The sequence below is a fragment of the Erpetoichthys calabaricus genome, chromosome 14, assembly GCF_900747795.2.
Source record: "Erpetoichthys calabaricus chromosome 14, fErpCal1.3, whole genome shotgun sequence".
In the NCBI taxonomy this organism is placed as follows: Eukaryota; Metazoa; Chordata; class Cladistia; order Polypteriformes; family Polypteridae; genus Erpetoichthys; species Erpetoichthys calabaricus.
Window position 1 is genome coordinate 41049985 of NC_041407.2, and position 20593 is coordinate 41070577.

The following is a 20593-nucleotide window of genomic DNA, read 5'->3' on the forward strand; positions in this document are numbered from 1 at the left end:
AGTAATCAGTAGCTCCACTCTGAGGATGTGTTAGACTAAAGTAGTGAGTTTTCAACCTTGATTTAAAAGCAGACTGTTGACGCATCTCTTATATAAGCAGGCAGATCATTCCAGAGCTTCTAAAGGCTTGTCCTCCCAACTGTTTAATTATTCTTTGGAATCTTAAGTAGACTGGCATCTTGAGATAATAACATGCTCTCTGGTTTGTGAGCAATGATGAGATCAGATAGGTAAAGGGGGCATTGGCCATTTAAGACTTTATATGTTAACAGGAAGATTTTGAAATTGACCCTAAGCTCAACTGGGAGCCATTGTAAGGACTTGAGAACCAAAGTTATTTGTAGATTCTGATTCTTGTAATGCTTCTTTCAGTGATTCTTTCAGCTGCATTTTTAGTTAATTGATAGCTGTGTAATGAAATATTTGCAGTGGCAGTGAACAACACAATGCAGAAGTCAGTGTTTCTAGAAATAAATGCATGAATTTCAAAAACATTGTTTTTCCATCTTAAAAATGTTGGAAAATTAAAGATTTTTCTCAGTGATAACACCTAAATTGTTTATTGTTTTCGTAAAACTAATGGTGATTCCAACTGAGTGAAAAAGTGACAGAAACATTGTTGTTCTACTTTCTTCCCCCACCCATAACTACCATTTGTTTTTTTCTGTGTTAAGGGACAAGTGGTTCTCATCTGTCCACTCTAACTCACTGACAAATTTAAAGATACCACCAGAGAAAGGTATAATTGTGTGTTGTCTGCATACAAGTGAAAATCAATGTTGTTTTCTAATGAAATGTTTCCCAATGGAAGCATGTAAATTGAAAACCGTAAAGGCCAGAGTTCTGAGCCCTGTGACACTTCTGAGTATGACAGTGCTGTCAGCACATTTCTGTATATAGTGAAATTAATATATAAATACAAACTAAACCATGCAAGGGCAGTGCCACAGTGAAATTTTTGGCCCTATGAATTTAAATAGAAATGGGTAATGTTTAATGGTACTCGTAAGTCTAACATAATTATTGTGGAAGTTTCAAGTGAATTGTTTTACCTTTTATTGCAAGTTACTGGCAGTCATAAAGTTCAGTTCTAGGCTGAAAAATGGCCAAAAAATACTTTCTCAAAAATCATGTCAGTATATTATGTTTTGCAAAATGAAGGTTATGTCATGCAGGTTAATTCCAAGAAATTTAAGATTTTGTATAAAGGTGTCTTAAAAGAAGAGGACAAACTGGATATAACTAGGATAGATGAAGAAGGAGAAGGCCCAAATGAACAACTACGTAAAGGATAAGTGTATCAGAGTCTGTAGTTTGAGAAATAAATTCCTTACAGGTCCTCTGTTGCCTTCTTTATTAAATACATGCCAAATCCCTGTGCCATCTGCAACAGTGAAAAGAGTTCTGTAATACTGGTGTTAAAGGCAGAGTTTCAAGAAAAAAATGTTTGAAACTGGCATTTGGCTGAAAATGATAGAAAGTTGTATTATGCCCAGCATCTTGGAGTCCTCTCTTGACTAGCTAAGTTTCCATCCAGTTTTTTGCGACGTTTTGTTATCGACAAACAGAATATACGTAAAAAAAATGTGCGAAATTTGCTGTCTCCAGCCTGTTTCCATCAAACTGGCTTTTTATCGATAAAATGGTGTGCGTGATGACGTCATTCCCCCCCCCCCAAAACGAACTGTCGCATAACTTTTGTTGTATCGCGAAAAAAATCTGCCCTTGAGCCGTTTCCATACATAATTTTGTGTATGTCGCAAATTATCTACCTTTTGTTTTCCACGGTACTCCCCCTCCACTAAACAAAGAAATGGAGAGATTATTCAGACAGTTTTTTGAAATTTGCCAGCTTACTGTTGTTTCAGTTTCACAAATAATTGGAATTGTACATAATATCCGAAGACGACAGCAGAATGAAGCAGTTGCTTGTCTGATAGCCCTAGAGCTCGAAGAAAGTACCCCAGTGCGACGAAACCCACGGGTATGGGAGAGACGACGGAATAAGACCTTTTGGGAGGAGGTGGTGGAGAGACACTTCACAGAAAATCTCTGGCTGCAACATTTTATAATGACACGGCCGACGTTTGAGATGTTGTGTGGATTCATCAGTCCTGATGTTGCGCCCATTACAGGTTGCCACCGACCACCGGTTCCAACCCAAAAGCGGATTGCCATCGCCCTTTACAAGCTGGCAACCTGCGCCGAGTATAGAGTAGTTGGAGAAACTTTCGGGGTTAGTAAAACTACCGTCCATCGATGTGTATATGCTGTGTGCACCGCTATTAAAGAAAAATTAATGCGGCGTTATATCAGACTTCCGACTGTAGCGGAGGCCAATGAAATTGCATACCGCAATTCCTTGGTGCATCTTGTGCCACAGATTTACGGTGCGCTGGATGGCACGCATGTGCCTATTCTTCCTCCGACGGAAGGCTACCGCGATTACATTAATCGCAAAGGGTGGCCATCTATTGTTCTCCAGGCCCTTGTTGATGACAGGTGCATGATACGAGACATTTGCGTTGGCACTCCTGGAAGTGCCCATGATGCAGCTGTGTTTGCAGCATCGGATCTGTACAGGTGAGCCTACCTTTCAACATCCCTTCTCAGTGCGATAACAACTGAATTAACCTGCTTCCCTTAAGGTTTTTAATTAAAACTGAAATTTGAATTAATACAAAATAACGACGTTTAATAAAAAAAAAACTCTCTTCATCAGACCATGAGAACCGCTCCGCCATTCTCGTTTTGATTGCACGTGATGAAAATGTGACACATTTGTTTGCGCTAAAGCCCTTTTTTCCGACAAAAAGTGTTTCCAATGTAGTTTTTGCGACATCTGAAGTATCGATATGGAATTTATGCGCTAAAGTTAAACGGAAAAATCTTATGTCGACATGTACAACATTTTATCGATAATTAGCATTTCCATCAGCTATATCGGTAAAAAACTTTTGAAGCACTAAATATTTTTTCGCAAAAACTCCTTGGATGGAAACCTGGCTACTGTTACAGATTGTAATGATATTTGGCATGTATTTAATGAAGAAACCAAATGAGGACCTATAAGATTTTTGTTTCTCAAACTACAGACTCTGATGTTCATATCCTCTTGTGCATTGTATAGAATAAACAATCTGGAAAAATAAGTACCAAACTAACGACTGTTTGTCGTTAACTTTGTCTTGCTGACACAATTTAAAGGTAAGAGGGGAAAAAAAAACTCAAAGTGTGAATTTCGCAGCACTTGGACAGTGAATATATCTTCTACATGAATATATCCCACACCCTTGTATAACCCACGCATTTTGTCTCTTTCAGCAAGAAATTTATAACCCATATGTCCGCACTCTTTTTAAAAGATAACGAGAACACCCGAACAAATTAACCCGCAAACGGCGATAGTAGTAGTAGTAGTAGTAATAATAATTATTTAGAAATGACTGTGGTGTAGTTTGATCCAAAACGAAAATTACTAGATAAAAACTGGCATGTACAATACTTGCTGCATAGTAAGTAGCACCATTTCTCTGGCATCATCATTTATTTTAGGGCACTGCCAGGAGCAATTTACATTTTAATGTCATAATTAAACGCACCTGCCTTTATGCAAAAATATACATTCTCTATATGGGAGTTTTCAGTGCCCATGAGACATTGATATTACTTAAAAGCCATTATTGTGAAGAAGAAAATTGAGATGTGGTTAGCTTGTACCAGGAACATTAAATGGGTAGAACAGAGTTTGTTTTAAATAGCAGCTAAAGCTAATGTGCAAATTTTCAGATTCAGCATAACTGCGGATAATCCAAAAGAAACTTTACTTTTTTTCTGTCTTCTGAGGCTGTTTTTTTTCTGCCCATCCCTCTTGTGTATTGTTTTTGGTAATTTCTTCATTTTTTATTTATAGTCCAACTAATGTTTTTATTTTTGCAAGGCTTAGTTATCTGGAAACATTATTTCTGACTAATGGCTCATATATAAATCCAAGTAAAAAGTAACTAAATATTCATTGTCTATTACACCGATTTATTAAAATGGCAACAGCCATGTGTTTTAGCAACATTTTATCCAAATGTATAATAATAATAATTTTGCAGCATTACCAATGTCATGTGAGGAGGCTAAAGAAGCGAACTCTAGTCTGTTAATCATCAGGAAATTGCTCTCCTAGAATTACTACATATGAGCCTAATGTGCTCATGATTTGAAGTCTTCATTTGTTTTTGTAATAACTTAGAGTCCAAATTTTCAGTTTGGCTTTATGCCTTGCATGTATTTTTTTCAGTTTGTGATCGCACTGAAGAGTGGTATAGTTATTGATAACCGGGAAAGTATGTAGATGCTTTATGCTGAACAATCCAATTAAATTTCTTTATTATGAAATAAAATTGTAATGTATATATACTTTCTCAGCATGTTTTAAAGGCTAATAAATAGGTCTTGGACTGTATGCATCTATATGTGTTAGGTTTGATAAGCCAGTTAAAAACTGTGGTTAGAAAATCATTACTAATTTATAGTGTAACTTTTTTTTCTTAAATGTTAATCAAAATTTTTTTTCTCATCATTATCTGCTTCAAATGTGTTTTATTAGGTCATATTAATTGTTGTGTGTTATGATTTTTTTCTTCTTTTTTTTTTGCTTTTAGCTTCTAAAGGAAGCCGTTGAATCACAAAGAATGTGTGAACTAATGAAGCAGCAGGAAGTCAATCTAAAACAACAGGTACCAAATTTATTTTTTCATGGGAGAATTTTGTGCCACTTTTAACATCAACATAGGACTCGTTATAATTATAGTAAGGATATATAATTACACACAGGGGTGGAAGGGAAAAGGTGAGCTGTGTGTCAGAAATAACATTCAAGTTCAAAATATCAATACAATAGAAGAAAACACATCAGAATCAGATTACTGATACTGTTTTTTTTTTTTTTTTTTTAATTTATTTATTTTTTAAGATGACATTGATTCGTGGTCAGCAAAGATGACTGATTGCCAATACATTACACTAATTGTTCCAGTATTTCTGGTGTGTTTAAATATTATGTTTTCCTAGCGCAAAATCTAAATGAAAACAAAAAGATCAACTGTTTGGTACATGAACATGTTTTGACTTAACTCGGTTAAATGACAATTTATGTACTTTATTTGAAGAAATTAACATTAATAATGTCAAGCTTATAAAGCAAATGACTTCATAGTCGAACTAGAAAAAAGAAAAAAATCAGAAGGTTTAAAAAGAAAGCAGGAACAAAAAAAAAAGAAAAACCTAAGAAACTGAATTCAACTCCCACCCGAGAGAAAGAGTGAAGCCAAGGGCATGGGCAAAAATTACCCCCACCACGCTGTATAGCAGAGTGGTATAGACTATTACAGTCCATTCGTTCTTCCCCACTTTAAGCCCACCTGGGAGTGCACCAAAAAAAAGCTGCTAATTATTTAGGAGTGATTGTGAAATCAAGGCTGTTTGATAAGCATTCAAAGTTTTTTTTTTATTTTGTCCAAATGATGTTAAATTGGTTTGTAGGACACCAAGCAGGACATATAAAGAAGTACAGCAAGATTTTATTTCAACTGAAGACCTGGCTTGTGTAAATTCATCAATCTGTGTCAATTTCCAGGTCTTTGTGTTTTGCATATTTGCCACCCAGTAATAAAATTAAAAGGTGGGTAGTGCCATGCCACCTTCTGCATTAGGTCTTTGTAGAGTTGTCTTTTGAATGTGTGGACATCTCAAATTCCATATAAATGAGGTTATAATTGAGTGCAGTTTTTAAAGAATGATTTCTTTTGGGATGCTCAGAAATAGAAAAAGAAGCTTGGGAAGGATGTTCATTTTTACAGTATTGATTCTCCCCGCTCAAGTGAAATGGAGGGCAGACCATCTACTAGCGTAATGTTTGTTTTTTTTCCCTATGGTGATAGCAAAATTATGTTGAAAAAGATCTTTATATTTTCTTGTGATGTTTATCCCCGTATGTTTAAACTGTTCTGTTAAAATGAATTGATAGATGTCCAGTATAGTATGGTATGCTAGGGAGTTCACTGGAAAAAACACTTTTTTATCAAATTGTTTTTGAGTTCAGATATCTTTTAAAAATCTGTTAGCATATTAAGGACTAATGGTAAAGGTGTTTGTGTGTCTGATATATACAATACCACATCATCTGTATATAGTGTTATTTTCTGTTCAAGTCCTTCTCTGATAATACACTTTTTATCTCAAATGTATTTCAAAAATGAATGGCCAATTGCAGGAAGCAATGGTGATAGAGCAAGTACCACATTCTATTTTGTAGTAGTTTGAGTTCATGTTAATATAGACTGAGGCTTCTAGACTGGTATATATTCAATTTATCCATGCACATATATCTTGCATTTGGACCAGACCCAAATTTCTGCAGTGTGGTGAATTATTAGTCTCATTCAACTCTGTTGAGGGCTTTTTCTGCACCCAAAACAGACGTTGAGGGTTTGAAGCAAAGTGTCAATCCTTCCAGCTAATACTTAGCAGAGTATCATAACATCATTATTCAGAAGTTCAGAGGAAATTGGTTTGTGTGTTGCACATTGTAATAAGTCCTTGTTTTTCTTTCGGAGGGGTAATTAATGCTTGGCGAAAAGTTTGATATAGAATTTTGTTGTCTCTAGCTTCAATAAATGTTGCTAATAATAGTATCACTAACTTAGTTGATTTTTTTAAATAAAATTCCACTGGTTATCCGTCAGGGCCTGTTGCTTTCTCACTTTGAGTTTATATTATAAAGTAGTTCTGAGAGTCTCGGCTCCTCTGCTCAGAGGGTATCTAGGTGAGGTATTTGTATTGCATCTAAAAATACCTTAGATATTGTCTCATCTTCTTTAAACTAAGTAGAACATGAGGACTTGTAGTACTCCCTAAATGTGTGAGTTATATTTTTATGGCCACTGATTTTTATATCCAGTTGCATTGGTCATTTCTGTTATTGCACCGCAAACTTCCTGCTTGTGGATTTCTTGAGCTAAGACCTTTTTGGTCTTCTCCCCATGTTCATAATAATGATTTCACAATTTAAAGGTGAGTTGTTCAGTTTCGTTTGTTGACAAATGGTTAAATTCTGATTGTAGAGCCTCTCTTTTCCTATAAAGTGCCTTGTTTGTAAATCTGGCATATTGTTGATCTGTTCTGGAGATCTCGCTGATTAATCTGACTCCTTCTTGGTCTTCATTTTATTTTTATGGTAAAGCTATAAAATAATCTGCCCTCTTAAAACTCCTTCAGAGTTTCCCAAAGTATTCCTGTGGAAATTTGTAAAGATGTATTAGTCTCACACAAAAAAAAAATTGTTTGCAGATAAAGTGATAACTTAATGATCCATTACAAAATTACTGTAAATGATGATCCAAACAACTGTGGATTTAAAATACAATTTAAAATCTCTAGCCATTATATCTTTGAGTGCTCTTATTGGGAATTGATGCAAATATGTTTTGGAGAAAATCTCTATCGTCATATTTATCAAAATTATTTTAGATTTGAATTAATTACCCATTACCATGACATAGCGCCCTTCAGGATCAGATACTATGTCTGATGCTACAAATGAGACTGCCTTATACAGTGATCCCCCACCTATCGCGGAAGTTACATTGCAGACCCATCAGCGATAGGTGAAAATCCACGATATAGAAAGACTGTATAAATATTTTTTGTATAGTTTAAGCCTTAACTCTTTTAGGGCGGATGTCGACTTTTGTCGACAGGAGGGGTTGAAGGCGAATGTCGACAAAAATCGACATCCAGGGATAGAGGGTGACAATCAGCTGTTAATGGCGACAGATCTCACTGTCACGTCACAGGCATTCCCTCTGTGCTTGGAGGAATGCTAGACTCGTTGACTTGGCAAATAAACATTGCGTGTGCGTGAGTTGCGAAATGTAAACAAAGGCAAGATGGCACCGACATGTGAAAAGGCAGCGAAGCAAGTGCAGAAAAGAAAACATTTGGCAGATGTTGTTTTGCGCATTATCGCGGAGTCGGACTCTTGATTTTTCAGAATCGGACTTTATTGGCAGTGATCAGGAGATCGCGCAAGAGAGTTAAAAGCAGGCATCAGCTGATCAGACACCAGCCGATGCCGCGCCAGCGGATCTGCTGCCAGTTGCGTGCCTTCGCGCAGCCAATGCATCTACGGCAAGATTCGCATGGGATAAATACACATACATTGATCCGTTGAGAGCTGATCTGGCTACCGGAGTTTACAAGACGGCATGGCTTGCTTTTGGACACGACAGATCACCAGCTGCTGTACTTCAGGCTGCTCTCTCCTGATGCTGCTTTTCAGCTACTGTCAGACGAGACAAACAGGTAGGCAGAGATTTTTTTTGAATCGCGGGCTGCGTTTGCATCGCAGTCTCGTTTTTCAAAGTGGAAACCCACAACGAAAGACGAGATGAAGCGCGCTGTGGCATTACAAATAGAGATGGGACAGAACTGGTGATATAACTTCAGGGAGCATTGGTCCAAACGTGTTTTGTCCACTGGTGGCTTAGGTACGTGCTGCTGCAAAGTTTTATTCACTTCTGTAATAAACAGAAGCAAATCCCATGGGGTGAGCCAGGCTATAATGCCATACATAAAGTTCATAAAGTTTCAGAAGATGAAAAGAGGTGACAATACGGTTTTCATGCAGGCAGAAAACTTGGTGGCAGTGGCATGGCACGATGGCAAATGGGTGACTTGTCTCTCAACAGTACACACTAACAATATATGTTAGAAAATGCAGCAACAGACAATTGAAAAATAGGCATCAAAACAACACATATTGTAAGGAGTGCAATGTGGCAATGACTGAAATTGGCTGCTTTGAGCGAGATCAGACTTTGCTGTGTAAAATGTATGTGATATGTATGTGAAATCATAGAGTATGCAGGCTCATACAACATGCAAGACAGTAACATTTGTCAAAAGTAAATATTTTTTGTTGATTTGATATGTTAAACAATTGCTTTGTGTTCTTTTTTAAAAAATGTTAGTTTTTGGAAAAATATTCAGCCCTGGGAGAAAAGAAACAAAAAAAAAATTAGCCCTAAAAGAGTTAAAATACTCCTCCCACATGCTTTAAACACATGTAAACTTATTAAACACACTTTGTAAACACATATGATATGTGGATGTCGGGCTAATGATATGAGTAACATTCCATCCATCCATCCATCCATTTTCCAACCCGCTGAATCCGAACACAGGGTCACGGGGGTCTGCTGGAGCCAATCCCAGCCAACACAGGGCACAAGGCAGGGAACCAATCCTGGGCAGGGTGCCAACCCACCGCAGGACACACACAAACACACCCACACACCAAGCACACACTAGGGCCAATTTAGAATCGCCAATCCACCTAACCTGCATGTCTTTGGACTGTGGGAGGAAACCGGAGCGCCCGGAGGAAACCCACGCAGACACGGGGAGAACATGCAAACTCCACGCAGGGTGGACCCGGGAAGCGAACCCGGGTCTCCTAACTGCGAAGCAGCAGCGCTACCACTGCGTGAGTAACATTTCTTTAAAAAAAAATCTTGGCAGGGAGATGAGGAGTTATCTTCTCGGAAGACAATTTGACATCCCACGAGAGACATTTTAACGTCGCACAAGACAAGGCAGTGAGACACAAGGACAGCTGCTGTACAGGCTTTTAAATGATCGACGCGCAGAGCGACGAGCAGAACGTGCATCTTGGCAGAAGCAGCATAAAGCCAGTAGTTGATCCGTCCGCTTCTCCTCAGTGTGCGTTTAGATCCCCCCATTCACAACACGAGCTGGAGAGACGCGAAGTGGCAGGAGCATAGCGTACCTCCGTGGAGGTTGAGCAAAGCGATCGGGACCAGATCATCTCGGAGAGACACTTCAATGACATGCACAACTAGAAATTACAACCTTAGGAAGCAAAACCCATGAGATGGTGACTTTTGCACGTCATGCCCTACGTACAAACAAATTAAAACAAGTTCACGGATATCTAACCCAGCAAATTGTTGGAATGCTTTTGGCAGACCCACTTGCAAGTACTCCCAGTTCTTAAAACAACGACCAGCAGAACACACAGCTGGCCAGCAGCAGCAGCAAGACAGCAGCTGAACCGATCTCATCTCTTTAGCGTGCGTTCAGACCCCCCAACCCCCCCCCCCCTTTACAACGTGAGCAGCATTATAAGTCCCGCGAGAAAGAGATTTAACCACACCCTGGGTAGGAAATAAAGGACAAATATTGTTTTTACAAAAGTTTTAAAGCAAAAATGAAGATAATGCATATGTAACAATTCCCATGAAAATAACAATCTCTTTAAATTGTTTATCCGGTAAACCAAACCCAGGGGTGGGCGAGTGAAGCGAGCAGGGGGTGCGGAGCCCCCTAGTAGTAGTAATAATAATAAATCCACGCTGTAGCGGGGCCATGATAGCTGATATAGCGGGGTATCACTGCATATTAAGATTCCCATACCTCTGGTTTTCTTTAGAGCGGCCAGATTTTTCACTCCAGAAATACAATCTCTTTGCAATCGAAACTGGTCTTTACTTGTTAAGTAAATCTTCTGGGTGGGGGGGGGGGTATGGGGAATTCAACCCCTTCTGTGATGTAAAAATCAGTTCAGAATCGGTAGCATGCACTAGTACAGCATGTTGCCACATCCACCACACAATGAAACAGCTTGGGATCCTGATTGGTAACCCTCCAGGCAGCAACGCAGTCCAGTCTTACCCTCTGGTAATGACCATCTATCTGCCGCAGCCAGATGTTACGTGGGCGTCCCATTGGCCCATTGAGGATCCTATGAGGTGGATCACCCTCTGGGATTTGCATCACATGGCCATAGTGCTGTAACTGACGTTCCCTCACAATGCAGGAAATGTGCCTCATTTGGGACTCAATTGACACAAAGTCAAACCAGTGGTACCGAAGGATTTTCCAAAGAAACACAATGCCAAAGGATTGCAGTCTTTGTCTCAGGTCACTGGATAGCGTCCATGTCTCACAACCATATAACGAGTCAGGAAGCACCAGGACTGTAAAGATTTGGACCTTTGTCCTTTTGCATAGATATCGGGAGTGCCACACACCCCTTTCCAGCGACCTTATGACCCACCCCCCCAATGCTCCTACATAGGAGGAGTCACCAGAGACATGAATGGCTCTGCCAAGGTAAGTAAACTTCTCAACAAGGTTGACACTCTCTCCGCAGACAGACACACTGCTGATGGCTGTGCTTAAGAGGTCTTTAACACTAGAATTACCGAAGCCTATGAAAAAACTTGTAATCCCGGCCCACCTAAAATCCCTTTGCACCTCTCCATCAGCATCTTTTGTATTATGAATGTGTCGATCATCACAAGCAGCCTGCTGTCCCATCCCCCCACCCACCACCACAGCTCAATTCACAAAGAAGATTCTCAGTGTTTATCTTGGAGTGAAGTCCCTGGAGTTGCAGAGGGTAAATAATTTATTGTCATTTGGAATACATACTTTTCATGTGTGTTCCATGTAGGGAATCCATTCCTGGACAGGTTTATCCATTCCCGGGAATTTGGGAATCCCGCATTTCATTCCTGGGAATCCCAGGCTCCCGGGCATCTCACATGTAAACGGTTTTAGAACGACCAACACGTATTTTTAATAAAACTACTGCAATATGTTGACACAAATAAAAGACTAACCTTATCTACAAGCAGTTCATGCTGTCATAGAAGTACATGTATCTTTAGTTGTGGTAATAAGAGCATAGAAAGCACAACGTCCTCACAGGTGGCGCAGTGACAGAGCTGCTGCTTTGCAGTAAGAAGACTGGAAGATTGTGGTTTCGCTTCCCGGTTCCTCCCTGTATGGATAGGGCTTTACGTACTGAGAAAACTATATAAATGTAATAAATTATTATTAACGTGTCCAGCGTGCGGCCGTCCATGTGAGAGTGCAACTTCGTGCAGAAGTACGCCAGCCGCTGAGAAAGCACACTCTGCCTCCACTGAAGTAGGCGGCACAATCATCAGATACTGATACACTTGTTCTAAACAACGCCCGCGCTTGCCATTGCACTGAAACACCGCCATTTCAGCTTTTACTGATGCATCCAGTTTCTTGTCATCATTCTGTGACAAGTTTCTTGGCACAGATAATGCGGATGCAACAGACTGACGCATTGCAATTTCAAGTTGCTGTTCAAAGCTGTTGTCTGATGAATTGCAAGCTGCAGCAATGGCGCCTCCTTAATTATTTTCAACTATAACTTAATTGATCGATTTTTACACTTTTACACTCTATATATGCAAGCTTGACAGATTCATTCCCGGGAATGAAAAATGTCCGGGAATGGATTCCCTAGTTCCGTGTCTACAACAATCTCTGTAAACACATTATTAAAACAGAAACGTTTTTCATGTTTTAGTAATAATTGACAAAATGTAGACATGAAGTGTGTAATGTGTGAAGCCTGAAGTCCAAATATCAAATAAACACTTTCCAGAAATGTACAAGTATAACTAAACTAAAATGTAGACATGAAGTGTGTAATGTGTGAAGCCTGAAGTCCAAATATCAAATAAACACTTTCCAGAAATGTACAAGTATAACTAAACTAGTGTGTTTATTCAAGAATATAATCAAGAGGTTCGATTCTGGCTGCCTCCCAAATTTACCATTTTGAGTATTGAGCTACTCTTGTTGTTAATATTATTTAATAAAAACATAAATTTGATTTGTGTCTGTAACAGCCGGTGTAAATTTGTAGTACTTGTAAAAGTTAGCATTTTTGTTTTATTCTATCACATTCACGCTCCCGCAACCCCATGTTGTGGAGGGATAAAAACTGACATACAAACGTGAAGAGGGATGTACATTGCAACAGGAACACATGTTGTAAATGTAGAAAGAATGGTCTTTGAGTGTGCGGGAACTGTTAACATTTGAATTTGATGATTGTATATAGCGCGGAACTGACCTCTCTGTACTGTTCTGTCCTCTGCATCTCGTGGAGTACAAAGAAACACAAACATAACCAAAATGTGGAGACTGAGCAAGATCGGGGAGGAAAAAGAATGCGGTCACTGACTACTCATGGGGGGTTTGGGGGGGGGGGTGGTGATATAGGAAATGGGTTGTGGGAGTGTGAATGTAACTGAGAGAATAAAACTGGTGTGCCGTAATCCGACTCTCATAATACTCTCGCTAAAAGGAGTGACATCGGACACCATCAGAAGGAGTCATTCCACTACAGCAACAGCTACTCCCTTAGTATGACAGCCATGTTTTAACTGATGTCTGGATCAGTATTTTTAGCTTTCCTGCTTCTTCAGGATAACTAAAGATATAGACTTGGCCATTGACTATTACGTTTAGTTTAGGTGGAAACAAGAGACTGTATCTGATTTCAGCTTTGCGTAAGCACTGTTTGATGCTGTAGAATGCAGCTTGTTTGGCAGCTGTTGAAAAGAAATATATGAAAATACAAATACAGCTGTTTTCTTATATAATGTCCTGTTTGTCTGAAAATCAACATCATATTTTCTTTAACTTGTAATTTGTCGAATCTGACAATTGGGCTTCTAGGCTTTGAGCCATTCAATCTATGTATGTGATAAGCCACTGATATCTTGGTGTCTGATTTAAAGTTTTTTCCTGTTGTTCAGGAAAATAATTCAGTTACGAATTTCTATGGGTTTGGACTTTCACAGTTTTCAGGAAATCCTTCGACTGTGATGTTGTTCCTTGTATATCTATCTTCAGACACTGCTAATTTATCACGTACCTTTGGATTCCACAGCAGTTTTTTTTTGGGTGGGGGAAGTCAGTCATTTTATTTAAATACAAGTCGTAAATGTTTGCTTAGCTTCTTCTAGGTAAGTACCAAGTACTCTTTTTAATCCTCAGTTTTGCTCATGTTTTCCTGCATTTTTCTAATTGTTTCTAGATTTTTTTGGATCTGTATCAGTTATTGCTTAAATGTACCTCCTGATTTTTTATATCCTGGTTCAGATTATCTATTTTGCTCTGTGTTCACACTAGTGCTGGGCGGTATACCGGTTCATACCGAAAACCGTTTTTTATTTTTTTTATGATATGGATTTTTCTTATACCGCAACACCGGTTTAAATTGCCTAAACGACGTTCGGAACGTGGTGCAGCGGGAAACTGTTCACGTGGAGACCTTTTTCACTGCTACACCGCTAAACACAGATTTGTTGCACTAGGGCTCATTTTCACTGCTACACCACCAAATAGTGGGCGGTAGCATAGGAATGCTGCGCGGTGAAAATGGACAGAGAGCCTGGAGTTTTAAAAGGTCAGATGTGTAAATACTGTTTCTATACTACTGGGTAATACTGCAAGCCAAGTTGTACTTGTTTTATTTGTTTTCAATACAGTGTAATGTACCTGGGTACTGTGTAATAGTGTGACGACATGTTGACTTTATTCTCGCCGTTTATGTCAAGATTAAAGTCGACATGTTGACTTTATTCTCGGAATTTGTCATTAAAGTAGAACATCGTAAAACTAAACTTTATCGTAAAATGAATATTTAATTTAGTAGATTTTCTCAAACCCTGTCATAAGTTATATAGCACATTAAATGCTTTGTGTTAAGTGATTCTTAAACTGACTTCTTCTTGCACTAAGAGGAGGCGCCGGCAGCGATCTGTAGTCAAGAATACATTCACTTCATGATCTTCCTTCTCTCTGAACATTTAGAATGCTAAAATAAATACTTAATATAATTTTCATGGTGAAATGCATTAAAGCATGCATTAATCATATGGGGGCACGGCGGTGTGCCTGCCTTGCATTTGCATGTTTTTCTGGTGGGTTTACTCGGCGCTTCAGTTTCCTTTCAAAGTCATGTAGGATGTGGGGTTTTGTTGTGCTATATTGACCCTGCTAGTGTATGTTTTGCTTGTATTCATCCTTCGATGTGCTGGCGACTCGTTCAGAGATGGGCGCAACTCTGAATGGATGGCATAATTAAACATGTATGACGAAGATGTTTTTAAAGTTCTGAACACTCCGTGGGCTAAGTTTATAACTAGTTTTAATTTCACAAAGACGTTTATCGTGTGGTGATTGGTTATGTGGTGAAAGAAAAAGGAAGGATAGGAACTGAGGTTTTGGTAGCCTACGTCAGATAGAGACAGCATGCAAGCAATAAAGATAGCCCGCTCAGAAGAACATGCATTGAATTCTGTGTTCGTGTCTCCGACCAGCAGATCACAAACCCAACATTTACAAAATATTTAAGTTAAACCTGTGCGATAGCTATTCATACATCCAGTTTTTTGGAGCCTCGTCACACCTGCCATAAAGTTCTCTACACTGAACATACACCTGGGGACCCCTTACTGCGAGGGAGCAGCACTACCGCCTCACTACCGTGCATGTGTAATACCTGCTTTAATGCATTTCATCATGAAAATGATATCAAGTATTTATCTTAGCATTCTAAATTTTCAGAAAGCAGGAATATCATGAAGTGAATGGATTCTGTATGGTGATCGCTGTCTTCTCTTAGTGCGGAGGAAGTCAGTTTAAGAAGCGTAGTGATTAACCACTGAGTTGGGGAACGTAACACAAAGCATTTAATGTGCTGCATTAATTTATGACGGGGTAAATTAAGTAATTGATTAAACATTGATTTTAGGAAGAAGTTTAGTTTACGACATTCTACTTTAATTATGAAGTAAACTATGAGAATAAAGTGGAAATGTCGACTTTAATCTCAACATAAACGGCGAGAATAAAGTGGAAATGTTGACTTTGTTCTCGACATATAGTTTGTTTTTTTCTTCCCGGTATAGCTTAGCTTGAGGCAAGGTCCATATTAATGCAGTTTGCCTAAATGATGGTTCAGTTGGTAAAGATGTCATCACCAAGTTGCACTTGTTTTATTTTATTTTAATTTGGTGAATACTGTGTAATGCACCTGGGCTTGAAGTCTTGAAGTAATAGTGCAACTATCAGTAATAATACTATTATTTATTTTATTGTTATTATTTATTAGTTTAAATATTATGCAGTTTAATGATGATAAAGTTGTTTAAAAAGTCACTTTAATGTGTCAGTGGACAGAGATTGTTAACATTAACAGAAAGTGTAGTTGGTTTACAAAAAATGCTTACTATTTATTCCTTTTCTAAGACATATTCGGTGCAATACAATTTTTGACAAGCACTTCTGGATATTTTACTAAGTCTAAATGCCTCTTTGTATGGTTGAAAATATGTTGTCAAAATTATAGTTTGTTTTTGCAAAATTTGTTCAATAAAAAGGTTCTATATTTTGACTGCATCTGTCATGCAATGTGATACCTTCTCCATTAGTGCCACCCCCTTGAAAACTATCACTTTATGGGGCAATGCAAAACTGTATTAATAATTGTGTGCACATTAAAATGTTTTTTTTGTACAGTGTACAATACTCTTGACAGTGGAATAGGTTATTCTTAGCTAGTAATTGCAGTGGAAAATGTGGTTAACATCCACTCATGCATGGGGAAAAAAATACCGTCGAATACCGTCAAACCGGGATAATTTAGAAAAATACCGTGATATAGAATTTTGGTCATACCGCCCACCCCTAGTTCACACTACATCCTTCTTTATATCCGTTGTCATTCTGTATATCAATAATTAATACCTTTTCCTCCGCTCAACTTCGTTTCCATCTTCTCTGTGCACTGAAGGTAGAGTTTTGTATTCTGTTGGAGTTGATGCTGTTAACTTACAAGTTTTGTGTGACGCGCCGTGCAGTGGCACCTCTGCACACACTTGGGTTCTGGGCATCTGTAAGTTAACCAAACTGATCAGTGGTGTGTTTTGGAGACACAGAACCAAAAATATTCAAAAGAAAACAAATCTTTATTAAAGTGCCATTAAGAAAACAAAAAACTCTAGTGTCATGCACATCAAAATAATCACAGTCCTCTACAAAAACTAATTGAATATATACAATGATAAACAAAAGTAAGTGAACTTGAATCTGTACAGTATTTACATGGCTCACAGGACAGAAAAGACAGTCATCAAATTCAAAGTGAACAAAATGTCATAAGCACAAAATACAAGAAAAATGGTGAGAAAGAACTGCTATACTAACTCTATATACCGGAATACTTTAAAGGATCACTCTGTTACAGTCGCTCAGCTACCTTCTCTCTCCAATGCCAGATAGTCAAAAGACTTCCCCTGTTGGGTACTGTTGAGCTGAAGTAACTGGCCAGTCATTAACTCTGGCCTAACACCAACCTGTCAGTGATACTGCTTTGGACCCCCAAAGCCATAGCCTCAATCCAGACATAAGTCTTCCTATATTTTAGGTGTCTTGTTTGTGCACATGACTGCCAGCACACACACTCACTCTCTCTCACACACCCCCAACATCAGGCAGTTTCCTGAAGTTACTTTTGTTTTTCTTCCTCTTCCCTGGGGAGTTAGTTTTTTTAATCATAGTGGTAGTTAGTTTTTTAATCATAAGGCTACTTTGAATGCCCAGGTTACATGCCTCCATTTTCAGCCGGTTACCCTGCCATAATTCATGCGGCCACACAGACATCCTTCCTCAGTATGGCATGAAGTAATACCGGGATGTCAGCGTGCCAGCATTTGTATATTAACATGAATTACATGTTGTTTTCACAATAATGACCTCATGCTGTACCTGTTTTCATAACAATTGCCTCGCTTGTAAACTTCTTTCCTCTAATAACAATCTTTTCATAATAATCAAATGGATTTGAAGGCTGTACTTGCTGCCTGGCCTACAGATACCCATCATCTGATCATGTTTTACATTCCTCACATTCCTAATCTTAAGCTAATAAAAATTGGAGGCCTTTTTTAATTGACCAGCCCTTGTCTTTATGTTGGAACCGGGATGACACCAGGGTGACCCACATAGGAGAAACTGAACTATTCAGTTGTTAATTGCTTGTTGCACCAGCATCCAGTAAAACTAAAATCATAGGCAGCTGTGTTGGTAAGCACAGCACTGTGGTTGAAATTTAACATCTTATTAAAGAAAGAAACATCCTCTAACAGGACAAATCAGTAATCAGGCAGGAGAAAAGCTGTTCATTGTATCTTTTAATTACTCCTCCGCAAAATGCCTTGGAGGAAGCATGTTATAGTATGATCAGAATGGTCTGAGAAAACAAAGAATAGAGGTTAATTTTATAAACTACTGAATTTACATAGTGTCAATCAATGCGTATCTGGTTGGTTCATTGGTTTACACCCAAATGATTTATATAAAGTAAAAGTCTGTTTTATATTATATTCTGGTTCTTCTTGTACCTTAGTTCAGCCACCATCCTTGAAATTTCTGTGCATATATCAGTTGTCTATTCTCATTTATATGACCTCTGCTGATTTCTTAGTCATCCTTAAGGACATCCACATTACTAACCGAGAATGGTAAACCGGATGGACGTAGGGACATCCGGCCATGGGCCGTGGACGCAAAAGACATACTGCGCAGGCGTCCACATTACTAACCAAGAATGGTAAACCGGATGGACGCAGGGACATCCGGCCATAGGCCGTGGACGCAAAAGACGTACTGCGCAGGCGCCCCACAAATCCCCCCCCCCCCCCCCCCCCCCCCAAGCAACGGGAACCGGATGGACTGCAACATAAAATAAAAAATGCGGCGCCGCGACCACAGAAAAAAGGAGTCAGGCACCGCACGAAGCCCATTGCACACGAAACGGGGGACACACAAAGAGGAGGATTCAACAAGCCCCTAGTACACAAAAAAAAAGAAGCCGCGAGCGCCACACAAAGCCCATTGGACACGAAACGGGACAGACTACGGACATAGCACACGAAACGTTCACAAAAACGACGATTCAGACCCACGACCACACTAACATAAATAAGAAATGACACACACAGCCCCATTTCTGAAGGAACCGTCCGTATTAAACATACGTCATCTCAACACGTTCACACTATGCAGCATAGGTGGATCTCATTACAATTAGGCACTATTAACCGTTCAACCGCAGAAAAGGCTCCATATTAACAGTGAGTGCGATCCTCCTTATTACTTATCCATATTTCTCATGCTGAAGAACAAACAAGTCATGAATTCACGATCACGGGTACAAAACGATACGGCTCGGATAACGGGACCAAACACACGAACCCGCATGAAAAAACAAAATACACGTCGGCGCCTACAACGCGCTTCTGAAACTCCGGAAGAAAAAATGTCTCGGCTCCAAAAACGCAAAGCTCAACTAACAGTTACAGAGACGAGCCCAAATGGACAGACACAATGAACGTAGACGCATGCAGCGCGCGTCTCAAAGTGCTGCATCGAAACAGGCACGGGTTCAAAACGAAACACCTCGCGTCTCAGACATACAAAAACGGCAGCGAAGAGACAACATAAATAAATGCAGACGTCTACAACGCGCATGTGAAATGCCGGAAAACAAGCAGGCAAGGCTCCAAAAAGAGAGAGCTCGACTGACCGACATACAAAAACGGGCAAGGCTCAATACAAACAATGCACGACGTAGACTACAACGGACTTCTCACACAGCACAGGCGAATCGATTACATCTCCAAAACAGCACGTCCCAAATACTGGACATGCAACGATGCGCCTCTCAAACGGCACAAGCAAAAGATACACGTCACGGACATCAACGCCAGACACCTGCTAAACGCTTGCGCCACTTAGCTGACAACGCGTTCAATAATGAGTCCACTATTCAGGAAATTAACTTCCCTGAAGAAACAACTGGCAATACAAGTAATGAATTTACACGTTGTTGTGAAAAGGGTCAAATTAGACTGCCTCCTTTACATTCATATCCTGAATATCTACAGAAGCTTCTAACTAACGATGTACCTGAAAGTAAAAACTTTATGAACTGCATTAGATCCTACAATAGTTCATTTGCTTTTGCATCTACCGGAGTAAATATCAGGCCACCAAAAGGCAATGGCCCATACTGCTTTCGCGTAAAAAATATTAATGTTGATCACATAAATAACCAGGTCATTGCATTACTTCCTGGAGAGGCATGACTCTTTCTAAGCTCTGACAAAGTTGACTCTGATGACGACAATGACCATCTTAATTTCCCCTTAGAATATTTAAACACTATTAACCCAGCCGGATTACCACAACACAATCTTAGCCTTAAAAACAGAACAATAATCATGCTATTAAGAAACCTTAACACTAAACAGGGTTTATACAATGGCACACGTTTAGTCGTCAACACCATGACACACAATGTTATTCAAGCGACAGTTCTTACAGGATCACATGCTAACAATACTGTTCTGATTCCTAGAATTGACCTTACAAGTTCTGACCTGGAATTACCTTTTACACTGAAACGCCGACAGTTCCCCATTAAACCTGCATTTGCCATGACCATCAACAAATCACAAGGACAAACCATGGACAAGGTTGGCATCTACCTCTCTGAACCCGTTTTTGGACATAGACAACTTTATGCTGCCTTCTCACGAGTTCGACGTTCATCTGACGTTAAAGTTATAAGTGCTCCATGCCAAGGAAAACTCATTCAAGGACAAGACACCATCTT

General features: G+C 39.3%; 1 protein-coding gene across 1 annotated transcript in view; it reads left to right on the plus strand.

The window, feature by feature from the left end:
- LOC114664699 (alpha-taxilin-like) overlaps positions 1 to 20593 on the plus strand; it is a 148669-nt gene that overhangs the window by 77159 nt on the left and 50917 nt on the right. Inside the window, exon 8 of the mRNA XM_051936330.1 lies at positions 4656 to 4730. Coding sequence (XP_051792290.1) covers positions 4656 to 4730 — 75 coding nt within the window. The remainder of the gene's footprint in view (positions 1 to 4655; positions 4731 to 20593) is intronic.